This window comes from Taudactylus pleione, unplaced genomic scaffold (genome assembly GCF_031769625.1).
Source record: "Taudactylus pleione unplaced genomic scaffold, aTauple2 ptg000064l, whole genome shotgun sequence".
Taxonomy (NCBI): Eukaryota; Metazoa; Chordata; class Amphibia; order Anura; family Myobatrachidae; genus Taudactylus; species Taudactylus pleione.
In genome coordinates this window covers 16,306,873-16,334,618 of record NW_028284466.1, presented here as the reverse complement: position 1 = coordinate 16,334,618, position 27,746 = coordinate 16,306,873, and the positions used below count along the sequence as shown (strand labels likewise).

Sequence of the window (27,746 nt, the reverse complement as noted above, 5' to 3'; positions counted from 1 at the left end):
TGCAGTTGATGTAAAACATACATATTTTCTGGTGCTCTTTGGGTCCACTTCATAAATGAGGTCCATTGTGTGCAGGTAACAAGTCCACTATAAAGAATAAATAATAAAATCACAAAGTCTTAGTAACGTGGAAAATAAATATTTAAATAATAATTTCACAGTGACTATGCCAGTGATAGAATAATTAATGAAGACTGTAATTCAGCATCTTAATTCTGCACTTTTGTACATCTACTCTATGGTGCTACAGGTGGGTGAGAATATACAGATAAAACACAATTGACTAATAGTAACCTTAAACTTTTGTGGCGGCATGCTCGATGGCACCATATTATCCCTGTCCACTCAGAGCCACACCACAACATGGTTATGGACAAACTGGGATCAACAAGTTGTGTGTCAATAGCTCAATTGTGCAGTTTGTACAAAACAACTCTAACAACTAGAAGAAAGTTTGCAGAGCAAATGGGTATCACATTCTATTTCTGTCCTGACTTCCATAAAGACCATCCAGAAATTATACCTCCTATTGCTTATCTTTCCATTATTATCAAGTGTTGCAGTGTTCTTGGCTAACAGTCACTTTAAATATATTACAATCACTCAACATTACATATCACAGAAGCAAGTGGTAGGATAAGCCACATTTTCTGGTAAGGTTGTGTAACCAATGCTCAGAAAGTGAATCTAAATGATAGAATTACATGATTGCGAAGGAATTTGCAGCTGTTGATTGTTGAAAAAAAGGATAGACTTACTACTGCATGAAAAGTCTATATTAAATGTTTGCAATTAACATTGTTGATTGTTTTGGCTTAGGTATAGTTTTCAGTACTAGTTTTCAAACTAATAATGCTGATTTTGAATGGACTACAAGTACCTCAGACTGGTTCCGCAAAGGTTAAGGAAAGGTGCCACCTTCAATGCACAATTTAATGTAAATAGAAATATAAAACTGTCTAGTCTAACAACAGTTCATGCTCAATGTACAATTGGTCCATATAATATGATCAGAAGCACTATATTTTAATGAACACCTTGCTTCTAAGAAAGTGCTACTCATCCTTGCACTACACAGATTCAAATGGAGAGGAAAGCTACCTAAATGTCCTCCCCTTATAGTTGCTGTTGCACGGAGAAGGGAGGGCCTGTGTTTGATGACTGTACAACTGGGACAATGAAAAAATTAACAACGTAACAGACAAATTTTTTTCCCCCCAAAACAGGTCAGAAATTGTTGTTCTGTTTTATTTAATAAAATGTACAAATTATTTTTAAAATATATTTAAATATTTCATTGAAAAAATATGCCTAGGGGGCATCTCGCACCCTTTAGTGTCCAAAGGACCCAAATGAAAAATTACATTCCATCCCCCATTGGCAATAGCCCCCTCCCCCGTGGTCGTAGATCCTATTAATAGTACCCCCCTACATCCCCTAAGTAGTAAAAGAGGCACTCAACCCCCTGTGTAAAAAGCTCTTGTTTTTTGTACACTTCCCTCATACTCCGCCTCCTCCTCCTCCCCAGTGTAATTTTATTATTATTATTTTACCCCTGCCCACAGTGTCAAATTACTTTATTTTACTTATCCACAACCCCCACTGATAGCAGATCCACCCTGGGGGTATTACCCTTCTCCCTTATTGTTTATTACTCCACTCTCCACATATGCAGAGCCACACTTGCCTCTCACAGATCGTCCGGGAGGCTTCCAGAAAAGTCTCCCGGTCAGCCACCACCCACCCGCATTACCCCTGGACCTTCCACACCCCCACATACACACCATGCAGTGGGGGGGAGGGGCGATGAGTTGTATCATCGTGGCCCTGCTCCCTGCTTCACAATGCCAGCAATCTCAACATTGCACAGGATGACACAATTACATGCTCATCAGCAGCCAGAATGTTAGCAAGTATATACAGAGCGCAGTGGAGAATGTGTCATCGGGGATTGATGATAAGTCCCCTCTACTGCAGATGATCACTGAACTTGCATTGATCAGCCAAATAGTGCTGGGGGGGAAACAAAGTTCCCCTCCTTATACTTATGTCCCCAGTGCATGCACTGTATCACTGCCTTATGGTCCGGGGAGTCAGAGGAGATCCGTTCTGCAAATGTAAAGAATAGAACTCCTCTTTAAAAGGCAGGGTACATGGCAGTGTTGAAGGACAGCTGGCTGTAGTCACAACCCATGTGACCACGCCAGGTCAGTGGTTAAGTCCTGCTTCTTCCAGGCAAAATGCTGCAGATGTTTTTATACAGTAAGCTAGGAAATAGGGACGAGAGCATCAGAAGTGCTCTATCTCCACCATCCCGGCACCCACAGACTCAGGGGTACCCTCGCTTTAATAAACACTGTTTTTACTGTGAATGCAATGCATGGACATATATGCCCAATTTAAATCCAACTCTGCCCAACTCAGGCCTATCTTGCAAACATAGAATGTTAAGACTAAAATAATATTTTCTGACAGTTTTCGAAAAACTAGTTACAGAGACACCCTTATGTAAATTTCACATTGTTTGCCAAAATAAAAACAACATTAAAGAGACTCTGAGGGAAATTTACTAAGCAGGGATATTATGGGCCATATTCAATTAGAAGCAAAAAGCCGTTTTCAGCTGAAAAGTATCGCGGATCGGGGCTTTTCGCGTGGTCAGAACTTATTACCAAATTCAATTCCAGACATTTTTCGCCTACGCAGAAAGTCAATGCAATGTAATAGGCGAAAAAGATTCGCCAAAGAATAGCAGGAGAAAAGAAGAACAACATTTTTATTTTGGGGTGCAAACGTGGGGAAACCACTCAGAACCCTTGAAAGAGCCCCCCAAAGGACAACTGTGTCAAAAAAATCCCTGGAAAAAACATAAGAACATCCCAAAAAAGTACTTTCATTTTGGGGGCAAAAAAGTACAAAGTGGGGGGACAAGCATAAAAGCTAGCGAAATAGACTTCTTGTGGTGCTGCAAGAAGGGGCCAAGTGTTTTGGGGATTGTAGGTGCATGTATTAGGGTGGTTTTTCACTTTTTTTTTAAAAGTTCACTTTAGAGACATAAAAATATGTTAGCACCCAATTTCAAGTACCCCAAATTTTGACAGGACTTCTTATTTTTACACAAAAATACTGCTTAATGCCATTCTTCACCTCTTGTGCAAAGACACTAAATAAGAAGCTATTGAAACAACTTAAGTACCCCAAACAGCTTTATTAGGGCTACTCGGACACATCTACATTGTTCCCCAATGTTAGTGCATCTTTTTGGAGGGTTCAGGCTAATTTCCCCAATTCTGACAACACTTTCCGCCTGTTCTGAATTTGCCGCTTGTCATTTTCGCGTGGTTTGTAATTGAATACGGCGAATAGTGGGGACGCACATGATAAGTTTCTGCATGCAAAACAAGCAATGTTGGTGAAAAGTCGGGCAGGCTAAACTTTTCAGTGGGTGCGAAACTAATTGAATACCGCCCTATGTCTGGCTTGCAAACCACCACACATTGGATCTGGTTTGGTGTCTCAAAACTCAAAATGCACCCAGTGTGGTTTGCCTACCTCTAAACTGCATGTGTTTCAGTATAAACAACATGCTGTTTAGGCAAATCGCATGATAAAACCGGAAGTAACACTATAGTTTTTAGCCCTTACAATGTGTAAGCACCCAGTGATGCTCAGCACTGAGCTCAGGGCCTGATTCAGAGCCGGACGCTCTGACCAGAGCACTTGCTCTGAATCAGGGCCCTCCTACCTAAACTTGGAGCGGCCTCCTGGCCGCTCGCATAGCTGTGGGTGACCACCCACAGCATATGCGAGCAGCCAAAAAGATGGTCGCAATGGTCAAGACCATCGCGACCATCGGGCTTGCAATGAGACCCTGCGGTAGGGTCTCGGTGACCGCAAGCCTTGGAGTGATTTTGGCCAAAATCACTACCACTGACATCACTAGTGATGTCAGTGTGGCCGGACCCAGACAGTAGGCGTTCCCATGGGAATGCCTCCGTCTGGCAGCCACACCCCCGGCACGCCCACCAAAGGGGGCGTGCTGTCAATCAACATCGACAGCACGCCCCCATTGGTGCGAGACCCGGAGCGACGGCTTCCCCATCGCTAGCCGGGTCTCGCGCATGCGCACGACGGAGCAGTCTCCGTCGTGCACATGCGCACTAGGGCACCATCGACCCGCTTGCGAGCGCTCAGCATCAGGCCTTCAGTCTTGTGGGATGGGACAGAACAACTATCTGGCCTCTGCACCTAGAGATGACTGACCTAATGTGGAGCACTGGGGCCCCCTCTGGATACCTAACTTAATAATTATCAAATATATTGCAAGTACTTGTGGCACTACAAATGTCAGCATGGACTGGTAGCCCATCACTGCTTTTACATAGTGGTACTTTTACCACAGTGTATATGATTACTTGTAGTGCAACAAGTGAGAACAGCAACTATTGGTATCCTAAATTAAATGAATGCCCCCTTTATCTAAATAAATACATTTTGCTCCATTATAGTAATAAATAGTTCTACCTTAGGTTAAAAATATCCCCCCTTTAAATAATAAATTATGCCCCCTTTATAGAAATAATTGATGATTTTTGCCCCTCATAACATTTATAATATTGCTGTTATTATTGATCAAATTGAAATCAAATATTTTATCCATAATAAGCACTTACCTAAGATTGTCTTTATTTTTTTTCAAATTAGTCCATATGGTTCATTTTAAAAAAACTCCTATAGATGGAAAAGACCATTTAGAAATGAAATGTCTTAATATCTAATGAGATTGCTAATTTAAGAACAAGATGGGCAATCAGAAGGATTCTTTTACGCTGCTTAGCCAATCATGGATAAGAGTTTGATTGACAACCCGGTTATTAAATATGCAGACACACTGAAGATCAACTTTTATTTGAATGCTCCCTTTTAATTTTTTTAAATCATGATCTAATTATTTTTCTTATTTTCAAAGACAAGATAGCTAAGAGCATGTGGGTTGAGCAATCTCAGAAGTGTAAAAAAAAAATTCTATAATTATATATGGAATTGGTAGGACATACCGCCGGACCTAAGCCCGGCGGATGAAATACCGATGCCGGAAGTCCGGCAGATAAAGATCCCGATGGTGCCTGGTAAGTATCCTAACCCTAACCACCCACCCCTAACCTTCCCTTAAGGGTGCCTAACCCTAACCACCCCCCCAGTGCCTAACTTCCCCACAGGGGTGCCGAAACCTGACCCCCGCTCCCTAAACCTAACCCTCCTGAGGGGGTGCCTGACCCTAACTCCCTCTTCCCCTAGCCCAATCCTAACCCTCCCGGGGGCGGTCCCTCCAGGAACCCTTAACATAACCCCCCCCTACGGCTAACAGCTCCCGATGCCTGACTTACCTACATTCGGTATGCCGGGTGTCGGGATTTCGGCGTGGAGCTGATGATAGGCGTCGGTATTTAGACGCCTATCATTAGTCCCATGCTGGGATTTCACAGTCGGGAAGCCGGCGGCCTGAATACATACCATATATATATATATATATATATATATATATATATATATGTATATACATATATATATATATTATATATATGCAGGAATGAGCCCGGCACTCAGGACAATAAGAGAAACATTATGGGTGCCCTCCTAAAGAAATATACAAAGGGATCCTTCTGGCATGGGTATATACCCAGCACACAACAAAGGAAGGCGGCACTCCAATAGATGATACAAATCAATGTGTATTAATAATCCAACGACATATCAACATCCATGGATGTTGATATGTCGTTGGATTATTAATACACGTTGATTTGTATCATCTATTGGAGTGCCGCCTTCCTTTGTTGTGTGCTGGGTATATACCCATGCCAGAAGGATCCCTTTGTATATATTATATATATATATATATATATATATATATATATATTGAAGCATGAAGGTGCAGCACTCCCCTCTCAATAAATCAAGCAGAGACCAAAGGATGAATAGAACGTTTCAGTACTTTTAGTGCTATCTTCAACCATATATGGTTGAAGATAGTACTAAAAGTACTGAAACGTTCTATTGATCCTTTGGTCTCTGCTTGATTTATTGAGAGGGGAGTGCTGCACCCGTCTCCACTGGGGGTTACCCCCACTCCTATGGGTATACACCCTCCTCCCCCACATGCGGAGCATAGTGGAGTGTGTGTCTGTGAGGTCTGATGATCAGTAACCCCTGTTACAACTGATTTCTGCACTTGCAGAGATCAGCCAGATAGTGCTTGGAGGGGAACGGAGTTGCCTACTCCATTTGCTGAGCACCCATTGAGATTCTGTTACCAGCGGGCGCCCAGCTCCTACCCTACAGCAGCAGCTGTAGGCTGACCCTCACTCCTGAGCTCTGCCTTCCAGCTCCTGCAGTGGTTGACATCTCTCCCTTAGTTCTGAGAAACAGTTGGATGGCAGCAGACACAGGAGTGGGGCTTAAGGTAAGCATTGTGTAAGGGGCACTACTACTGGGGACACTAGAGTACTAATGGGGGCATTGCTACCGGGGGCACTACTAATGGGGGATAAACCACTGAGGGCACTACTACTGGGGGCAATGCATAAGGGGCACCACTACTGTGGGCTCTGCATAAGGGGCACCACTACTGTAGGCTCTGCATAAGGGGCACTACCACTGGGGGCACTGCATAAGGGGCATCACCACTGGGGGCACTGCATAAGGGGCACCACTACTGAAGGCACTGCATAAGGGGCACAATTACTGGAGGCATTGCATAAGGGGCACTACTACTGTGGGCATTATGTGTATTAGGGGCACTACTACTGTGGGCATTATGTGTGTAAGGGGCACTAATGTAGGTGTTGTGTAAAAGGGGCATTATTTTGTGTAGTAACATCAATAAGGGACACTACTATGTGGAGTAATGTGTATCGGGGCACTATGGCCCTGATTCAGAGCCGGACGCTCTGAAAGAGCGCTCGCTCTGAATCAGGGCTGGCTCCGGCATGCGCAGTGGCCTAACATCGACCCGCTCACGAGCGCATAGCACTTGCGAGCGGGTCTGAATCAGGCCGATGTGCGGTGTAATGTGAATAAGATTGTGCTACTGTGCGGCATCATTTGAAATGGGGATACTATTTTGTGACCAAGCACCTTTGTGTTGATACCACATCCCTTTCTATGGCACACGCTGTCCCAGTATTGAAAAAGGGAGGAAGGGTGCAAAGTTATATATTTATAATCTGCAGGGGGGTGCCGAGGACAGGGGGGTTTGAGTTTCACCACTTCTCTAGGACCACTTTAAGCACTGGCTAGACCTATGTATGTAACTGGTAATGCAAATGAGTCTGCAGAGGCAGTTGCTACTTGTGGCAAGCAGAAAGGGCTACAGACATATGGAATGATAATGAAGGAAACGGAGAGGCAGATTAGCACATACATATACAGTAGGAGAATGCCTTACCTGGAATAATAGAACAATGCTGGTGCTTTAAATAGAATGTCTTGCTGATGGTTTTAGCAGGCACTTGCAAAGAAACCCTCGCTGTGCAAATTATTATTATTATTATTATTATTAGCATTTATTTATATGGCGCCACAAGTGTTCCGCAGCGCCTTACAAAGTACAAAAACAAATTGTATACAAGTGACTTACAGAACAATACAATACAGGACATGGATAATATATATTGCTACATTAGTGACCATATCACCCAGATAAGCAACAGAGCATAAGCAACCAAGTGTTAGGTGCCCTAGTGGTGAGTAAGAAGTAAATGATACTATAGTAAGGAGAAGCACAAGAGGGTAGATGGCCCTGCTCGTGAGAGCTTACATTCTAAAAAGGTGGGGGAAGACAAACTGGGTTGACACAGATGGGGTAGATGGGGTCGAATGAGCATGTAGCAAGGAGTTAGAATGATAGCTGGAAGGCTTTGATGAAGTAGTGGGTCTTGAGAGCCCGTTTGAAGGATTGCAAACAGGTGGAGAGTCTGATGCGGAGTGGGAGAGAGTTCCAGAGGTGGGGAGCAGTGCGGGCAAAATCTTGGAGGCGGGAGTGGGAGGAAGTAATCAGCTGGCATGAAAGGCGGCGTGCATTAGTTGAGCAAAGAGGGCGGAGAGGAGCGTGAAGGGAGATGAGATCAGAGATGTATATGGGAGAAGATTGGGTGAGGGCTTTGTGAGCGAGCGTGAGAACCTTAAATTGGACTCTGAAAGGGAAGGGGAGCCAGTGTAGGGCTTGTAGGAGAGGGGAGGCAGATACAGAATGTTTGGAGAGGAAGATAAGCCGTGCAGCAGCATTGAGGACAGACTGGAGAGGAGAGAGATGGGATTTGGGGAGGCCAGATAGGAGGAGGTTACAATAGTCCAATCTGGAGATGACCAGTGAGTGTATGAGGGTTTTAGTAGCATCCTGGGTGAGATAGGGTCTGATCTTAGAAATATTTTTGAGATGGAAACGACAGGACTGTGAAAGGTTCTGGATATGTGGTTTGAAGGAGAGGGATGAGTCCAGGATAACTCCAAGACAGCGCACCTTGGGACTAGATACATTTATATCTCATATCATCTGTCTGTTATGGGGATATAAACTAGAAAAAAATATGTTGATCTCTTAATTATGACAACTATTCCAAAATACCCCTCACCTTGTATCTTTAGTAATGTGACACTCTATTTACTAATATTTGAATGCTGAATAACCTGTCCAGGACACAGAAGAGGTTCATGGCTGTGTTTTCTGCCACAGTTGGGTCTGTGACTTTATGCTAATGCTACTACAAAGCCCTAAACTGGTGTACAGCCCTGCGTCCAAATGCACAAGACCTAAGACGCCCACTGTCAGCATCTGTACAGTACATCAAAACTTGGAAATGCCCTATGGCATGTACAGTTTCTTATTCAGAGTATGGCCTCCTATGTAGGCGGTTTAGAGTCTTTGTATGTAACCGCTTTCATCGAGATGCCCGCAACACTCCCATAAGACACATCATCTCCGGGATTCTCTTTACTCACCCAGTTATCTCCCAGTCACTGTCTTGGAATGCCTATTACATTTCTGATGCCATGTGTAAGAATCTGTACTGTAAGTTTGTACATACAAAACTGTGATGTACGCACATCGGTCCACTGCATCCAATATCGCTGCTGTATCCAACTCAGAATCAGGCCCTTTAAGTGCCTATGTACTCAACGGTTCAATTTTTTGGTAATTTGCTTATTTTTATGCAATTTAAAATAGGTGCTGCTACAGAGGGGAAAAAAGGGTTTATCAGGGTTTTTGTTTATCCTTATCTACAATATTTACATTTAATTAAAAAAAATATATATCGTTTTAGTAATACAAAAAAAAAAAAAACATGCCTTTACAAAAGAATGTAAATTCTGTTTGGGTAGATTAAAAAGGAATTCATGGCAAAGGAGTGCAAGATATGCCATGACATGAGAGCCTATATTAATAGCATATTAATAGCATATTATTATTATTATTATTATTATTATTATTATTATTATTATTATTATTATTATTATTATTGCAATAGTAATAGTCAGCATTAGCAGCTATGGCCATGATTAGAACTGACCCAAACAATATATATATTTTTAATTTTTTTGTACCATTTATATAATAAAAAATAAAAACAATAATGAAACATAAGTGTATTTTTCATGTATTACTTGCAGAATACATCACATCAGCATAATGTTTGAAATATTTGTAGTCTGTGAAAGCTACAAAACTATATATATAAAATATATCTTTTTCACTGTTCCAATAAATCCTTCAGGCAGAGAATGCACATTGTTGAATTTTAATAGTACCTGGAGAGCCACATAATGCTAAGTCTGATGTAGAGTTCTCAACAAACAATTGAACATCATAGATGGCATAAATATTTGGACAAACAACATTATTTCATAGATCATATGATATAATTTCTTTCCATTGTAAGAATGTTAGCTGACATGCACATTGCATTTTTTATCTGTCAAATTAAAATTTATATTGATATTATATTTATAACATAGGCGTAACTACCATAGGTACAAAGGATGCAGCTGCTATAGGCCAAGAGCTGAGAGGCCCCATCTTCCTTGTTAAAGTTATGTGTGTTATATAAATTTTTCACCATTGGGTGGTACCTGGGGGCCCTTACAAGCTTTTGCTATGGGGCCTTAAAATACCTAGTTATGGCCCTGATTTATAGCCAAATTATTATTATATTTTCCTGATCAAATTATGATCTGCTTTAGATGGTATGACTGAAGAACAATTTGGCAAAGATCCTATTTAGCATGTATGAGTAAATCTCTAGGCATCCATAATCTATAGGGAAGCTTGATACAAGGCAATGGTGCAACCCATGAACAACTATCAAGATTTGTGCAATTTTGACATTTTATATTGCATAGCTTGTAAGCTTTCTTGGCCAGGTACTGATGTGAATAGATGATGACTAAAACATTTTCTGAGGATAAGCACTGCGGAATACAGATGTGTCCTCTCTGATACCTAACGTCTTTGCGCCATATTGCGGGAGACACCTGGCAAAACCGAGATGCTCCCACACGAGTAGCACGTCAAATCTTTTTTTAAATTTTGCATCCTAGTTGCACCACAGCTGCCGACAAAGTTGCTCACAGTGAACCAGAGATGCTAGGCTTTGACTTTTCTCTCACAGGAATTGATATAACACAAGTACTTACTCGCAGATGAATCATAATGGAATGTAGTGGGAGGAATAGCTTCAGCTGCTTGTATCCGAGACCTCTAAATGCAGATTTGAGACTCAGTCTCACATATGTGTGAAAGCACTGCAAGTCCCAGTGGTCAGTGTACAGTAGCAATGTAGTTTTGACTCTCCTAGCATAGGCAAACATAGGGAGGATTTCTGGTTGCCTGGAAACGCCCCTCCCCAGCCAACATCATGATGACCACAATATAAATCGCATTAGCATATAATACTAAAGTTGCCTGTTTTTAAGATCCCTTCAAAGTCAAAAATTAATTAGCACCACCCGTTGATCTCTTAAAATGTGTGAGTCAGTAATGAATACACTTGCACCAACTAGGAGATCTGGAAAACTTGCAGTGTTTGGGTATGGGGCACTGATATAAAACATCTATAGGATTATTATTAACACTATATCATAATACACTATCGAGTGCATAAGGAAACCAATCTGTACATATATGTCAAGTGCTGTGCTAGGTTCCTCTACTGCTCCCCCACAGTGGCAAATGCAGGATTTCTAGAGGGGGGTTTCCAAATGCCTGATTATAGAGCGAGTGTGGCCAGTCCATGAAGAGGGCAGAATTAGCACTTAACCAGCTTTAATATGTGTCATACATAGTGTATTGTGTGTCATAATTCCAGCATATACAGGAACAGCGATCACAGTAAGCCATTAGATGCGGCAGTAGGTCCATCCTGTCTGAGCTGAATGTTTTTATTTTAGATGTGTCACCATTCCAAGACATTGGAGCAAGTCTGGGAGTCTGGGGGAGCAGCAGAAGAACCTAGCACTGCCCTGGACATATATGTACATATTGGGCTCTATAGCAGTATATCCCTAATAGTGAATGTTTTCCAGATCTCCTAGTTGGTGCACATGTTATTTATTACTGACTGATACATGTTAAAAGAAGGTGGTGATAATGATTTCATTTGTGATACTGTGAAGAACATGCAGCACTAGTAACAATCTATTATATTACTATATCTATTGTGGTCATGGTGTGGGCTGGGGAGGGGGGTTTCCAGGCAGACATAAACCCCCCCTGCGTTTGCCTATGCCCCAGACTCCCAAACTTTATTAAATGCTCTGGAATGGAGCCCACATCTGAAATTAAAAGAATTGAGCTGAGACAGGATAGCCCTACTGCCTCCTATAATCGCTTACTGCGATCGCTGGTTCTGTATATGTCAGAATTATTATATACACTATACTTCATATGATGAATATTATAGCTAGTTAAGTGCTATTTATACCCTATTCATGGACTGGCCACACTTGCTTTAAAATCAATCATTTGGAAACCCCCTATGGAAATCCTGTGTTTGCCCCTGTCTGTTTTAGCAGTGTGAATAAGATGCACATGTTAAGCGAATAGTATGCTAGGCACAGCCAAGTCACATGGAGCCAGGCACGCAGAGTGAGGCTATTTGCTGCAACTTCAGCCACTGTATATGAGGACACACCTGATTGTAGTTACTACAAAAATACCTAAATACATTTTACATATATTACTTACTATTCTTTACACATTGAGGAAGGGGGGTGGGGTGCGGGTACTAATTACCTGGCACTAGGATTGTTGGAGGGGCCCAGATCAGCTGCTAAGAGGGACCTTGTCCCCCTCTGCAGGACTGCTAAGGGTGACAATTGTCCCACTGTGTGGCTGCCCGGGGAAAAATATTTTACCATGTTTTGAGGGGGCATAGGCACGCCTCTCTCCCTAGCTTTGACCCCGCCCCCTCAGTACCTGGGCCCGTATCTGTTTTCAGCTACCCTGATTACAGCCATATACAAAAATATATTGTTTGTAAATGTACAAATCTTACAAATCCTGCACAAAGCTTTCTGATTCTAAAAGGAGACATTTATTAAATTACAACCAAATAGGAAACATTTATGCTAAGACTATAGGATATAATTACTAAGCAGTGGTTTTTCAAAGCTGCCACTTGTAGTAGGTTCTGCCACAGGATTTAGAAAGGCTATAATATTAAACGCAAAACACTTCTGGTCTTTAATTTGATTTTATTGTCCTTTTAATTCCACAGGCAGTAAATATACCCAACTATCTTTACAGGGGGCAGATTGTACTAACCTCTGGAAAGTGATAAATTGGAGAGTGATAAACTGAAAACCAATCAACTCCTTTATTAATTTGTTCATTTTAACCCTTCACTGGTTGTTTATTCTACATGTACTTCACTTTTTTATTTTCATACTTTATATGCAGCTGTGGCTGCACTTAACTATCTTTTACACTGCACTTTTCTTACTATGGCGGTGTCCTGGGGCGGCTTAGCTGGGCCAGTTTAGAGGTGTCCTGCGCTCTGGATTTGAACCCTAGTATGTTAGGGACCTACCCGACAGAGGTTACCCGGATGTGGTGGGTAGGCCCATAACCTTGGCCAAGATTATGCCAAAAACCTCTATTCACTGCAAAAATTTATTTATTTATATATAATCAGTTATTTTGTTGAGTTGAGCACCTGTATTTCTTCTTTTTGTGCATAAACCAATCAGCTCCTGTCATTTTTCAAACACAGCCTGTGTTATGACAGTCAGGAGCTGAGTGGCTGGTACCTTATTACTTTCCAGAGCTTAGTACATCCCCCCAGCATGTGTACATTTGTCTGTCAATGAAAAACAAGCATTAGTGAATGATTCCTACAAATGTGACAGTTTTTGTACTGTATATGTTTACAAGCATGTTGTGCATTTTGATATTTTTCACTTTGCACTGACTATTAAATATTAACTATTGTACACAGAAGTTACTAATCTGGACCAAATCGAAGACTAATCAACAACCAGAAAGAAATTAAACATACATATGGTCAAAGCTGAAAAAACTTTTAGACAGCTTTAGTTTCCCCTTTTCAATGTTAACAAGGTTCATTTAAATTGACATTAAACTGTTAGAAACATATTGTTCCTCCTATGTATAGTAATTATGTGATATCGCTTCCTCTTTTGGCACTAAGTAAATACTTTTTCACACATACAGGTTACAATTAGCCAAGTGTCTTCACTAAACCTTTGGCCAGTCAGTCTTTCCCTCTGCACATGAGTTTTGTCCTTACCAAAAAACAGCAGCTGCTGAATGTGGCTGCCAAGCCAGTGACAGCCAATTCTGTACCTGAGCAGAAACTAGATGCATAGACACAAAGGAAAAAGTTAAAGTGCCCGGAAATATCACTTTTACGTGTTTGGAAGGTATACATATTTTGCAACATCAGTGTAAAGAATACAATTCTTTTGTCATTATGATACTATTGCAAATTGATAAATATTTTCATCTGACTAGGGGCTAAATTTATTATGGGGAAGGTCTTCAGAGTCATGCATTGTCGGTGGTTTTGCCAGCAGTATTTAAAATGGCCATGTATTACATTTAATATTATTGCCGATTTAAATCACACAGACAAAACCACTGACAATCGTTATCTTTGAAAACCCACTGCTTAGTCCTAAATGTTTTACTACTGGAAAAAGTTTTATTTTTAAAATAAAGAATGTGAATCTTCCCTATGTGTATGTAATGAACATACTGTATACAAATAAAAATGTGTATATACAGAATAGCATCTTCCTTATCCTGATCATCAAAAAATTAGCATGTGTCAAGCTCACTGGGGCTTGCGGTAGACGAGACCCTACCACAAGGGTCTCGTTGCAAGCCCCGATAGTCGCGATCATCACCTGGACGCTCGCTAAAGCTATGGGTGGTCACCCACAGCTTAGCGAGCGGCCAAGAGGCCGGTCACAAAGAAAAAATAAAATGCCCTTCAGACCTGCGAGCTGCTTCCAGCAGCAAGCGGCAGCCCGACAGATCAGCAGAGCCCGGCAGCGGAAGCCCGACAGCGCTGGAAATCCCTAAAGTAAGTATAAACTAACCTAACCTAACACCCTAACCCTCTTTAGGGGTGTCTAACCCTAACCTCCCCCCCAAGTGCCAAACCCTAATCCCCCCTTCCCCGCTGCCTAAACCAAAGTCCCCTGGGGGGGTGCCTAACCCTAACCTCCCCCCAGGGGTGCCTAACCCTAACCCCCCCTTCCCCTAGCATAACCCTAACCCTCCCGGGGGGGGTGCCTAACCCTAAGTCCCCCCCGGGTGCCCTAAACCTAACCCTCCTCCCCCACGGCTGTCCGCTCACGACGCCCGGCATCCCTTCAGCGGGTGACACCCGGATGCGGTCACTGCCCCCATATCCCAAACCCAATTGTAAGGTGATCACATACGTGATCACATAATTTGAGCAATTCTTAATTTCTGATTGCCGCAATAAGACATTTTAATTATCAGGACCAAGTTAATAAATAATAATAAATATACCCCTTGGAGCGCATGACAAGACAGAAAAACTGAGCAAACAGCATACATTCTTTGTAATCCATTTAAATTCAACAGTTTGAAGAGGAGGCTGGATCCCTTCCTGCTTTATTGCAGCCTTTAAGAGCACACTGTACAAGCAAATCGATAAATGTAATCATCTGAAAATATACAGTATGCCATAATGCCTGATAATGTTCCCATCAATTTCTAAAATCATTATAAGGTATATCATGGGTAATATGTGCTGCAGTGATTGACCACATGCCCAATATTGTGATCAGCGCAGTAACAGGACAATATTGCACCCAGGGCTGGCCCAGCCAACCCACACATGTGGCATCAAGAGGAGACTGGGACCACCAAACTGAGAGTCAGACAATTCCTAAGGAAATGCCAGCAGCTCCCTGGCAGATCTCTAGGCTAAAAGGTGCTCTGCAGGCATCCTGCAAACCTTATGCAGTGCAAACAGGGCAGCAACAGTACAGTCCCCTCAGCCTTGCACGCAGGGCAGTGGCACCACTCACACAGCCCTAATTATGGCCTTGGCTGAGATGTTGCAGAGCGGCCTGAATGAAACCAAATAAATCGTTAGACCATTTTAATGTAGGTGTGTGTGGTCAGTTTCTGACAAGGATTGGTCCAGCTTCTGAAATGGAGTGAAAGATGAATAAATTAATGTTGTGTGTGAAGAACAAGCCTTCTCTTCACATTTCAGTATAAATTGCTAAAATTATTGCTTTATTGTACACAGAAACAGTAATCTAAACTTAGCCTAATTTAATTGGAACTGTTAATTACTCATGTAAATTCTAGAGAAAATGGTATGTACGTACAACACACGCGCGCGCACACACACACACACACACACACACACACACACACACACACACGCGTACTCTGGTTTTAGCACTCACAAGAGACCAGGGCCGGATTGAGGGCTACATGGGCCTGGAGCTGAAAATTGCCAAGGGCCTATAATCAAAAGAGAGGAGGTGTGACCAGTGCTGTGTGGGTGCAGCCAGTGCCATGTGGGTGTGTACACCCCCTATACTCTCAGTCCAATGACTCCCTAAATATGTAAATGAAAAAAAATGCTTAATTTTGTGAGGTAAATAGAAATACAATTTTACTACTTATGATTTATGGCCGACTGTGTGGAGAGCAGATGGCCAGTCAACATCATGTTGTCATGACAATGGGCCTGTTTTTATGTGGAGGCCTGGAGCTGTAACTCCATCCGCCCCATTGTTAATCTGGCCCTGCTAGAGACAAAATCAGGGGTGCATTAAGAGAGGAGGGGGCTTGTGTGCAATCTCCATCCGGGTCCCCTCCTCTATAACCGGAGATATGCGGAGTAGATTTGGCACGATGCCAGAATTTACTCCGCATGCACAGCTCTTCTGAAAAATGTCGCAGCGGCCATTTTCCCACTGGGCATGGGCAATCGCTGTGATAATGGCTGTTGCTACTTTTTTTGGTGATTTGTGCAGCACTGTCACTGCAGACACGGGACTCTGGAGAGGTAAGTATTAAATAACATGTTGGTCCCCATGGAACCAGGGGCCCGCGTGCACCACAACGCTGCACCCATTAAAGATATGCCACTAGGACAAGTATATTTGTGTGCTGTGTGCTCTTAGAACAAATCATGTCAAAGGTCCAGTGCACTCCAACATGCACGAATAAACTAGAAATGCCAGGCACTCTGTCATGCACAAATAATTAAGAAATGCAAGGCACTCCAATTGCACAAATAATAACTAAGAAATCCAAAGCACTCTCGGCCCTATTTAATAATTAAGCATTACCCTTTTACCGCTTGTTAAAGGGGTTATGTCATCCGTTCTGTATCTAGGATTACAGCTGTTTGTCACAGCATCATTCTCACCAACTTTAGATGGTGAGAGTGATGCGGTCCCCATTAATGCCAATGAGGACCCGGCGCTGCCTTTCCAGCTTCAGCTAAGCCTTGCAGGCACTGCCGGGTCCCCGTGTCATGCACTTGCGCAGATGGACCATTGAGCATGTGCATTACACAGCAACCGGTCGTAGGCAGTGTAAGGCTGCCAGCAGCTGAGCGAAGGAACTCCCCGACGAGGAGGACTTCGTTGGACCTCGCCAGTGGGGTAGGTATTGATAAATAATAGTGGCATTTTCGTTTGTATCACAGTGATACTAAACAAAAAATGCAGCTGGTATTAAGATCTGTTTTTAAATGGGGCCCTCTGTTTGCACAAAGAAGAAATATCATATGTATATGAATAATTGACTAAAAGCAATTGATGACCTTCAGTTTAATGAAACATTGAAAAAAATCCAAAATTATTGTTATTTTAAACGATAGCTTCCTTATGTTATTATTATTATTATTATTATTATTATTATTATTATTATTATTATTATTATTATTAATAAACTGCTGTAATGTACAGTAAGCAAAAAAATGGAAAGAATATCTTAAATTGTAAACTTTTTTTAGACCTCTGTCTTTGCTCCCTCTTTTTTCCCCATCAGAGATTGTTTGTAATTAGGTTTTATGTTTTCAAATGCGCTTAATTAGTTCTTTCTTTTCAAGAACTTCTCTCTAAAATTGTTATTATATGCTAAGCAGTTTTATTATTTTTATTGCCCTTCTATAACTAAATTATACTTTTCTTTAACTAGAATGTGTTTGAATCACAAAAATATGTACAAAAAAGTGTACTAAAGATAGTGGGCCTGATTCAGCAGTGCACACAAGTGCACCACTGAACGCAGATTCACGATTATCGGGAATCTGTGTGTGCGCAGGACCCATTCCGCGAGTGTGCAGAATGGGTCTTGCTAAGACACACTCAAGCCCTTGAATGCCCCTGCCTGTTTGACAAGCAGAGGCATTTAAGGGGCAGTGCGGGGTCAGCGGGCGTTCCTGAAAATGGGGCGTGTCCTCCCCATTTTCTGGAGTGGCCAGTCCAGGGACTGTGTGGATGTACACAGCTTACTCAGGTTCGCAAGCTGGCCAGCCTGAGTAAGCTGAGGGTTACTCAGCTGGACGTCCGCCCAGCACCATCCACTATCACAACCATCGACCACCGATGGTCGCGATGATGGATGGTGCCGGGCGGCCGGCCAGCTGAGTAAGCTGAGGGTAACTCAGCTGGCCGGCTGATTGGCACCATCAACCACCGATGATTATCCCAGCCTGCGACCTTCGTTGCAGTGCTGGGATTGCAAATGCAGCAGGGGGTGTCATACACCTCCTGCTGCATTTGCATTATAACAAGGATCACAATTGCAAAGCTGCCTGCATGCAGCTTTGCAATTGCAATCCTTGCTGAATCAGGTCCAGTGTCTTTGGAATCAATACCAAACAAGTATTTTTTTTTTAAGGTTGTGGAAAAGAGCAATGTGGGTTTAGAATTTTGATTCTGGTTGGATTATTTTGCTAGATTCCTTTCTTTCTTTCTGTTAAAGTCCCCCAGGGGTCCCTAACGCTACCCTCCTTCACGGCTGCACGCTAAGACACCTGGCTTACCTTCGTTCGGTATGCCGGGTGCCAGGATTTAGTAATGTGGCTAATGATAGGCATCGGGATTTTGACGCCTATCTTTAGTCCCATGTCGGGATGTGAGTGTCGGGATACCGGCTATCCTGTCCGCCGGTATCCTGACCGCATCCCGTCCCAACATTGTATGCACCATTGTAAAAAGAATGCTCAATCTTCCTCAATCTTCCAATCCAATTTCCCTATCCCAAACAAACATATACACATACAGTATCTACTGTAATATACCTTGACACATGCACTTTACGACTTAGATGTATGCACAGATGGCCAATAATCGCTGAACTACGAAAAACATTGGCATAATGTACAACTCTGATTCAGGCCCTATATAAACTATAATATCAGTGAATCTGATTCATACACATTTAATTGTTTGACCATCACTGTTTTTAGACTTATTATTAATTAAGAAAATATTAATTCTAATGGCATGGAATTGTGATTTGTAATGCTACGCATTTCTCTAACTTTTATGTTTTTGAAATTATGGGATATTTAGAACATATATATTAATTGAAGGTAATATTTTTTCATCTATATAATAAGCAAGAATGTGTGCTTGTCTTGTCTGTTTGTCATTTATGTATGGCCAGAGTTTTGGACCTAGCTCCATCACCAAATTTGGCACAGTGGTGTAGTTTGACCAGGATTAAGTTTTTGCCTAGGTTTGAACCTTGTAAGGGCCACACACTGTCACACAATCCCTAAAAATGGGGACACTTAAATTACACAGGTTCCGGGGCTGGCTCAAGTGGAAATTGTCAGTCTGACAAAAACCTGTGTAAAAGCTACAAAAGTATCCTTTTAACCTCAGTCTGAGCAAGTGTCAAACTTTATAACTCATGCAAGTTCATATTAAATTCAGAGTTAGTCCTTTTTGAAGTGACCATATATATTAGTCAGCCCTCTGTGTTTGCATGCAGGGGGGTAACTAGAACTTTGGTGGCCACATAGCAAGATCTTTAAAGGACCCCCTTTTCATGTTATGCCACATAGAGCCTATTGAGGTTATGCCACACTGTAGTTCCCTCTTGGACACTTTATGCCACACAGTAGCAGTGTCCCATATACATTATGCAACAAAGTAATGTCCATTACACTACACAGTAATGCCCTTCCACATTATACCACACAGTAATGCACTTTAGATATTATGCCACATAGCAGTACTGCCCCATACAACACATTATTGCACACAATAGTAGGGCCTCTTTCACATTATGCCACACAGTAATGCCCCTTACAGATTATACCCCCCCAGCAAATCACCTCCCCGTGTCCCTCGAGCAGCCTCTCGCTTCCCCCTGGGTGCCATTAGCAGCAATCAGGTGTAGATTTGGTGCTGGCTCACCAGCTAATTACAGCTGGCACACCAGCAGCAGACATGGACAGACAGCGCTAGCGCAATTTGAATCTGGCGCCGGTCACGAACCACTTGAAGCTCGTAGACCATCAGCCAATCAGGAGCTACCACTGCTGATTGGCTGCCAGTCCATGAGCTTTAATTGCTTTGCAACGGATGGTGCTGTCTCTCCATGTCTGCCTGCAGGTGTGCCAGCTGTAATCAGCTGGTGGGGTGGCATCAAATCAACACCGCTGCCACCCGAGCTCTCCTCTGTGGCCCAAACTGGATGGCTCACTTTTTGTGCATGACTGGGTGCAGTGGAAGTGGTGGGCCACAGAGGCAGCTTGGACACCATAGCACCCATGGTAGTTATACCACTGTTTGCATGCATGTTAGCAAACAGTGGGGTCCTTTTTAGGATCAATATAGAGTAATGGGCGTTATAGGCGAGGACAATGATATAAGTACTATTGTGAGGTTTCCAACCCAGGACTGACCTATTTAATGTTTACATATTTTGGTGAGAGCCCCTGTTCCTAGCATTTGAAGCATGAGGAAGTTACTATTTCAGGCAGTTGAATACTGTAGTTAGGCAAAAAATATTGACTGCAATGAAAAATTATCCAGAATGTAAACTACAGGTCTCATGTATTGCTATTTATCCAAGATTTGTTTTGCATTATAAATTATATCATTCCTCTATTCTAATATAATAGAAAATGGCTAGGAAATAGCTTCCTTAAAGCATAATACTCTTGGAAGAGAATAGTTACTGAAGACCATGGAGAATATTCTGATCAGCGCAACTCTGCAGAATGGATTTTTTTATTACATTTCTGTTTTTAGATGTCTTAATGTAAAACAAAGACTTTATCAAGCAAAGAAATTTATTTAAAAACATTTTTCAATCAGCATATATGTGTTGTAGCCCTGGGCAGCCAGTGACTTACAATTTTTCCTTTTCATATAGCAAGGCTTTTCTCAACAAAGTTATTAAATATAGCACATTACAGTGGAAATGTGGCTCTACAGACCACCAAACCCATTGCCCTGCAAGCTGTGCATATAGAGATGAGTGACTTTAAGTATCCGATATTTCTCAATCATTGTTGGATTACTGTAATAGGTATTTGTACAATAAACCCAAATTACTATAATGAAGATGCTTTTTTATTATTATTGAAGCATAAAGGCCCTATCAATTAGATGATCTTGAAATATTGATCGTGTGAGCTATGAAAGAGTAAGAGGTTTATTTATCAATTGACTATTTTACAATCCACTGATTATCTGATGTATTTGCCAGTTTTGGCAAAATCACAGAAAAGAAGCAGTTTGTAAAATTGCCGATTGATAAATACACTCCTAAGTGTGTGACCTGGAGTAATAGCTTACAACAGATAGTACATTAAGCCAAGTGCTACCAATGAATTTTGCAAAACCCAGGCCAACTTAATGCTGCCCAATAAAGTATCAAGAAGACGTATAACTCTCTTATAGGAGCAGTATTTGCATATTGCATGTTATTCAATTTACTAAAATTAAAAATCAGTTCATCACATAGTATCCACATTGTAAACTGGGAGAACTGTTACAAGCAATGCTTCCATAAAAAAATAGATACAAAATGTAGTGTATAAATGTGACAACAATAATTTCTAACACGCCCTGATGCTTAGTTTAATTTGTCTTTAAATAAAGCAAATGCTTAAATTTAGACATTTTAATTGCACCTAACAATTCAGTTATCCAATAAATATTTAAACCATTTTAAGTAACCAACATATTATCTGAAAATGTGGTAAGCCTGTCCAACACTCCATTGCCAAATGCTACATTGGGAATTAATAAATCACAGAAACTGCTTTATATTATAAATCCTCTCTCGTTCAGTTTTTGCTTACCTAATATGTTTATATTTGTTACTGAATCTCACCCACAGATCGGGAAGCAGAAATGCATTTTTCAGCAGAATCTCTCATGATTAAAATAAAGATCTATCTTATACTGGTCTTTAAAGTTTATTTTGATTAGATTAGGATGGTAATTAAACATTGCTGAATACACATCCTCAAGTTACTTATAATATGTTACAATATATAGAAATGCTTAAAAACAGTCCCCACTTCAATCTCTGCATGATAATAACGGATTATTATGTGCAGTAACCTATTTATGAAAAGGAAACAGTGCACTTCTTTCAGACCCCATCAATTGCTTTAGTAAAGATTTGAAAAGCTTGGCCTAATTTATATGCAGATCACCATCCCAGTTGCATAAGGATTTACAATAGACAAAAACAAAACTGTTTTTGTTTTAAATAATGACTGTTTGTTTAATTCACACAATTATGCCTGCATAATAAATGTTTACTCACTATTTAGTATGTAGATATTGCACTTTGATCATTATATTGTGCAATAATTTGTATAAATATACATGTTCTGCCTGTAATGCTATAGTATCTCTATATCACTATTGAGGGCATTCCATTGCAACTATTCCACATAGCTTAATAACAGAAAGCCTTAACTTTGAAGTTTCAATTAGCTACAAAAAGAAAATCCATCTGAGCAGTGATACACAAAAATATGATCTGTTGTTGAACTTTTTTTTTTAATTAGGAAAATAGTTTTAAAACAATAAGCATTATTATTATTAGAGATGGAAAAAACTAAGCAATGGCAATATATATATATATATATATATATATATATATATATATATATATATATATAATTTCCTCTGGAGGAAGAATCTCATTATGACTAAATTATGATTATTTCTACTTTTCTCGATATCTTTGCTTGAAATGTACATCTTGCAGGAGAGAAATGCTGTAGATTTACAGTTTAAACAAACATTTTAATGACTTCTGCTGTAAAGTCAAAATCAATCAAGGGCATTTTGCACCAATGCAATGTGAAATACAAAAAGGAATCTCTTTTACTTAAGGAGATATATAATATATATTTATATTTCTGAAATACTGCACATCAAAATATATCCATGGTATAAAAGCTAAAAGCAACATTTAGGTTATTTAAAGTGCAAAGGCACTTTAACTCAAAAAAAGTGACGCCCAGTGGCAGCAGTTGGTAATTGATTTGTAACAGTAAAATGGTATTTACATTAAAAAAAGTTCAGTTTACTTAGATCTTTGGAGATCTTCTACGTATTGTTTAGAACATTAGACCAAATACCACTCAAATGTAAAAAGGAAAAGAAAAACAATAGTAATAAAAAAGCAAACATTCATTATAGGGGAGTCTAGAAGTAGAATATAGAAATAATTTAAAGAAAAGAGAAAACAAAAGATACATTGCCCCAAAAGTCAATAGAAGCACAATGTATCTGTACCTGTGTAGCTTAAAAAAGGCATACAGTGTATGCACAATTGCTTCTGACATTCCATATAAACAAAAAGCTTGAAGCAATGTTTTGAGAAAGGTTTCCTACAGCTGACTTATTGCTGTTTGCTTTTCCAAAACCTCAAGGTAATCTGGCTCTGATTGCATTTTTCCTTGAAGGAGAAGGTGCTCCTGTTTAGATTGTTCTGCAAAGTATTTTCTGGGAGTGCCATATAAAACAGTTTTATTTATCCTGTCCTGGTTCTGACGCCTTGTTTCATAAGCAGGCATAAGCTGCCTTTTGGGCAAGGTACAAAAGTTATAATGAACTACTCCTCCGCTGGGCAGTTCCTTTACCCTTTCTGCAATGTTCTGGTAAAGAAGTTCTGGCTCTGCTGTGGTTGGGGACTTATTCAGCAGTTCAGTTGTGCTTATTGTATATGCTGATGGATCCTCCTTTTTGTGGTCCAGTTTACTGTAACTAAACTCTTGTAGGTTTCTGTAGTAGGCAACAGGATCTCCTTCTTTCTGCATGTAGATTGGGTTCTGGCACATTTGGCCAACAGGTGGAGGAATGTAGTTATACACATGAGCCTCAGTTTTATCATTGGAACTGGCATTATATGACCCATACTGCAGTTGAAAAGAGCTGAGATCTAAATTGTTCGCACTGCTGCTTGGAACACTCTGTACCCCTTTTCGTCTTTTCAGCACAAAGACAAAGAGCCCTGCCCCAAAGCACACAGACAAAATGAATACTACCAGTAATCCCAAAATAAGCACTGAAAGAGGGACCTCAGTGTGAAGTTCTGGATAAGGACTTGGTGATGCAATAGAAGGATGTGGTGTGTTGGGTTTGTGATTGAAAGATAACACTGTGGCATCAGCAAAATGTGAACCCTCTGGGCAAATTACATCCTTAGACAAAATCCTCAAATGCTCTCCAGCATGTTTTAGTGGAGATTCACATGTTACTTCCTGAACCACCACGGTGGAACTTGATTGCTCTATCCAATTTTTCAGACCTAAAATATCACATGTGCAATCCCATGGGTTTTCCTGGAGATCTATTTGTATGAAGGCTGTGAGCTGATCAAGAATCCCTTTTACAGGCAGATAGGAGAAATGATTGTTCCTTAAGTTGAGCCTAGTAAGGGCAGTGCCTCCAAATACATTATCTGGTAATGATCTCAGTAAATTGTTGTTTAGAAACAAGAGCTGAAGGTTGCTAAGCGCATCGAATGTGTGTGGGAAAATGTCCTTAATTACGTTGTACTCTAAATAGAGGTATTGCAAACTGTATAAGCCCTCAAACATGGACGGATATAGCATCTCAAGGTAGTTGCCATTAAGGTAAAGTCTGCGTAAGCTTGTGAGGTTTGAAAAGGCACCTTCCTGTATAATTGCAATTCTATTATTTCCTAAATGTAACAAATCCAGTGAGCTAAATTCAAGGAGATCAGTTTTATAAACAATTTGTAAATAGTTACCTGTTAGATACAGCTTCCTTGGACTGCTGGGTTTAGGTTGAAGATCAGAAATGTTGCAAATTTTTCTCTCTTGGCAATTTACATTTAAGCCACTGTCAGAGGTCTGGGAAGTACAGACACAACTTTCGGGACAGCTTATAGGAACTGGAGACTTGGTCTGATACACCATTATAGGCCCAAAAATTTGCCTGTCTTTGGACACTGTTACTCGAGGAGTGGGTCTGTTCCTGGTTTTGGGAGGCTTGCTGGCCTTTGGGGCTCTAGTTGGATTTATTGCAGGGTTAAATGTTGGAGGCAATCGCTGAATACGAGTGTCTGGAAATGCTGGATGTACAGATCTCTGGTTTGTGTCACTAGCACTTTTCCTGGGACACAAGTCTTGCCTGGTGAGCTGAGTGACATCTTTTCCATGCAGTCTGAAGGGGGTTTCACACACAATCTCCCCCACAAACACTGTGATGGTATCTAACCACGCTTTAAGTGGAATCAAATCACATGTACAATTCCAAGGATTCTCCTCCAGCTGAATCTCCATGATCCCTCCAATGTGTTCAAGGACACCAGCAAAGGGCAGCATTTTCAGTCTATTGCCTCTCAGATCCAAATGAGTTAAAAGCACAAAGCGAAAGACGTTGTTGGGGAGAGACAACAGAAGATTGTCATTAAGAATCAAGACTTTTAATTTATTCAGTTTGCTGAAAGCGCCAGCTTCAATAACACTGATGAAATTGTAATCTGCTTGCAGATATTCAAGACTCTCGAGGCCCTGGAAAGTTTCCTCCCTTAACACTTCTAATTTGTTATTATTTAAATGCAATCTTTTCAATGTCTTTAGCCCATTAAAAGCTCCAGTCTTGATCTCTTGCAGCTCGTTGTTGCCCAAATGTAAAGTCACTGCATTGGAGTAATTGACAAACTCATTTGGGTACAGCCTGCTTAGTAAGTTGCCATTAAGGAAAAGCTGATAAATCCTGGACTGGGGAGGCAGCAGCAAACTGACGCTAGTGAACCCTTTATTTTCACAATTGATATTTAGCACATTCTCCTTTTCCTCGCACAGGCAGCGGATCTTGCATATATCTTTGGCAGTTTTACGACTCTCTGTCTTTAAGATCGCAGTCACTGATATAACACTCAGCAACAAAATGCTGTTCAGCATCTTTATATTCCACAGATCCAAGATCTGGTGCCTATGTAAAAACCTTCAAAATACAACAGAAAAAAAAATAATATATATAACACATTTGCAATATTCAGATTTCAAATTGTACAAATAATGCTTAAAATATCCTGTTACCTATACAATTAATTGCAAGCTCCCAAGCCCCTGTTCCCAAAGATACAGTATATCTAGTGATTCACTGCATAATCTGAGAAACCATACAGAAATATTAACTGTGTACTTACACATCAGGAAAGCATGAGGCTTTTCTCTCTTGCAGGTCCTATGCAGGTTTGCGTATTAAAGCATACTGTTCCAGCTCATCTCATTTGTCCCCATATATGATCTCTGGGGAGATGTGGGTAGAAGTTATCTCAATGTGAGTCGGCGTTGACTGGGAGTAGTTGCTGCCGTGGCTGCCGTCCCTCCTATGCTTCCTCTGAGTAGGGTTTCTAAAGAGGATTCTGCTCTGCAGGCTCCCTTGGTCGGACCTAGAGGGGATGACGTCACGCCCTGGAAATTTGTTGCTGGGGGAGCATCGCAAACACGTTGTGCCTGTCTATTGTACTCTCTCGCAAAGCTCAAATGTGATCTGTCCCTTTCATTATAGGAAAGGGAGTGTGAAACTCATTGTGATCCTTGGATGCTGTCTGGCTGATGAGGACAGTATCTGCACAGACCCCTCCCTTCCTCTCAAATACTTCTCAGCATCAGTTATAAGCTGCACAATATTGAGGAAAATGCTGTAAGTTTATTTTATGTTATTTATTATTTTTGAGGTTGTTCACAGATGCATAGGATTGATTCTTATGTAAGTGTGTCACCTGCTCTGGCATGTCTGCTATGTACATCTGTGCAGCATATGCATTGAAAATCTTTTGTAATCAGGACTGATATGCATGTCTGTATTAATTACTGTTCATGTTTGACCTACTGAAACTAATTTACACAAATGATTCTATTTAACTGCTTGCTGTGATGCTGCAAAATGCTGACATCAAATAGTTTGCAGTCATATGCTTTAACTGTTGAGAAATGAGCCTCTTGATACATTCCTGGGATGTGTGCACTGAAGTCTGGCTATAGAAGAGTTAAAATGCCTCTATATTCCCAGCCTCATGTGCTGGGCTCTGGATACCCAAGTGACCTTTAGCAACTAGTAATGAGAAGGGGCAGGAAGAAGACAGGATTTGATGGACAGCTTTTCATCCTCAAACACTATTTTGTCCCCTAATGGGACCACTGGGAGGAATTCTGAGTTAGGTCCTATAGTCTAGATGTAATTATGTGTGGACCATATAAAATCATCTGTGTGTTGGACTGTAGAGTATTTGGATCATTATTACAGCAATTACTCAGTGTGGTGTCAGTGGTGTCTCTATTAACCTATTTGTCGCTACTAGCTCATTAACTCTTATTGGTGAAGATTAAAAAAGAAAAAAAGAAAAAAAAATCTCTGACTTTCTGGCTGGGTGATGGTCACTCAGTAACCCTTTGTATTCTGATTGCAGAAAGCTTAGTCAGCCTGTAATGCTAGAGACTAATGATAAAAAGGCTCCCTGACTGCTGAAAAGCAGAAGACTGTTTGTAGTGCTGCTTTATCCAAATATATTTGACCATGTATTGCTGTCATATCATTGTTATTATTTGTTACAAGACTGAGTTACTGTATTTTATAGTGGAATAAGGATAGTACAGTAGTATATAATAAATAAAGATTAATGTACAGTAAGTATTGTGCAGGTCTATTACAACATACACAGAATACAGATACAACCAACATCAAGAATAAGT

The 27,746-nt window shown here is 40.9% G+C and overlaps 1 protein-coding gene across 2 annotated transcripts; it reads right to left on the bottom strand.

Annotated features, from left to right (window-relative positions):
• Positions 1–26,514, bottom strand: SLITRK2 (SLIT and NTRK like family member 2). Of its 2 annotated transcripts, none has more exons than XR_015876908.1 (2): positions 26,198–26,514; positions 1–87 (listed from the first exon to the last, which is right to left on the bottom strand). XR_015876908.1 is itself a non-coding variant. In XM_088465861.1 (2 exons), the coding sequence occupies exon 2, from the start codon at positions 25,947–25,949 to the stop codon at positions 23,406–23,408; it is 2,544 nt and encodes an 847-aa protein (XP_088321987.1). In that variant the 5' UTR covers positions 25,950–25,992; positions 26,198–26,514; the 3' UTR covers positions 22,703–23,405. The 2 variants fall into 2 exon arrangements, 1 of the variants encoding a protein (XP_088321987.1); XM_088465861.1 differs by lacking the exon at positions 1–87 and adding an exon at positions 22,703–25,992.
• Between the last annotated feature and the right edge of the window lie 1,232 nt (positions 26,515–27,746).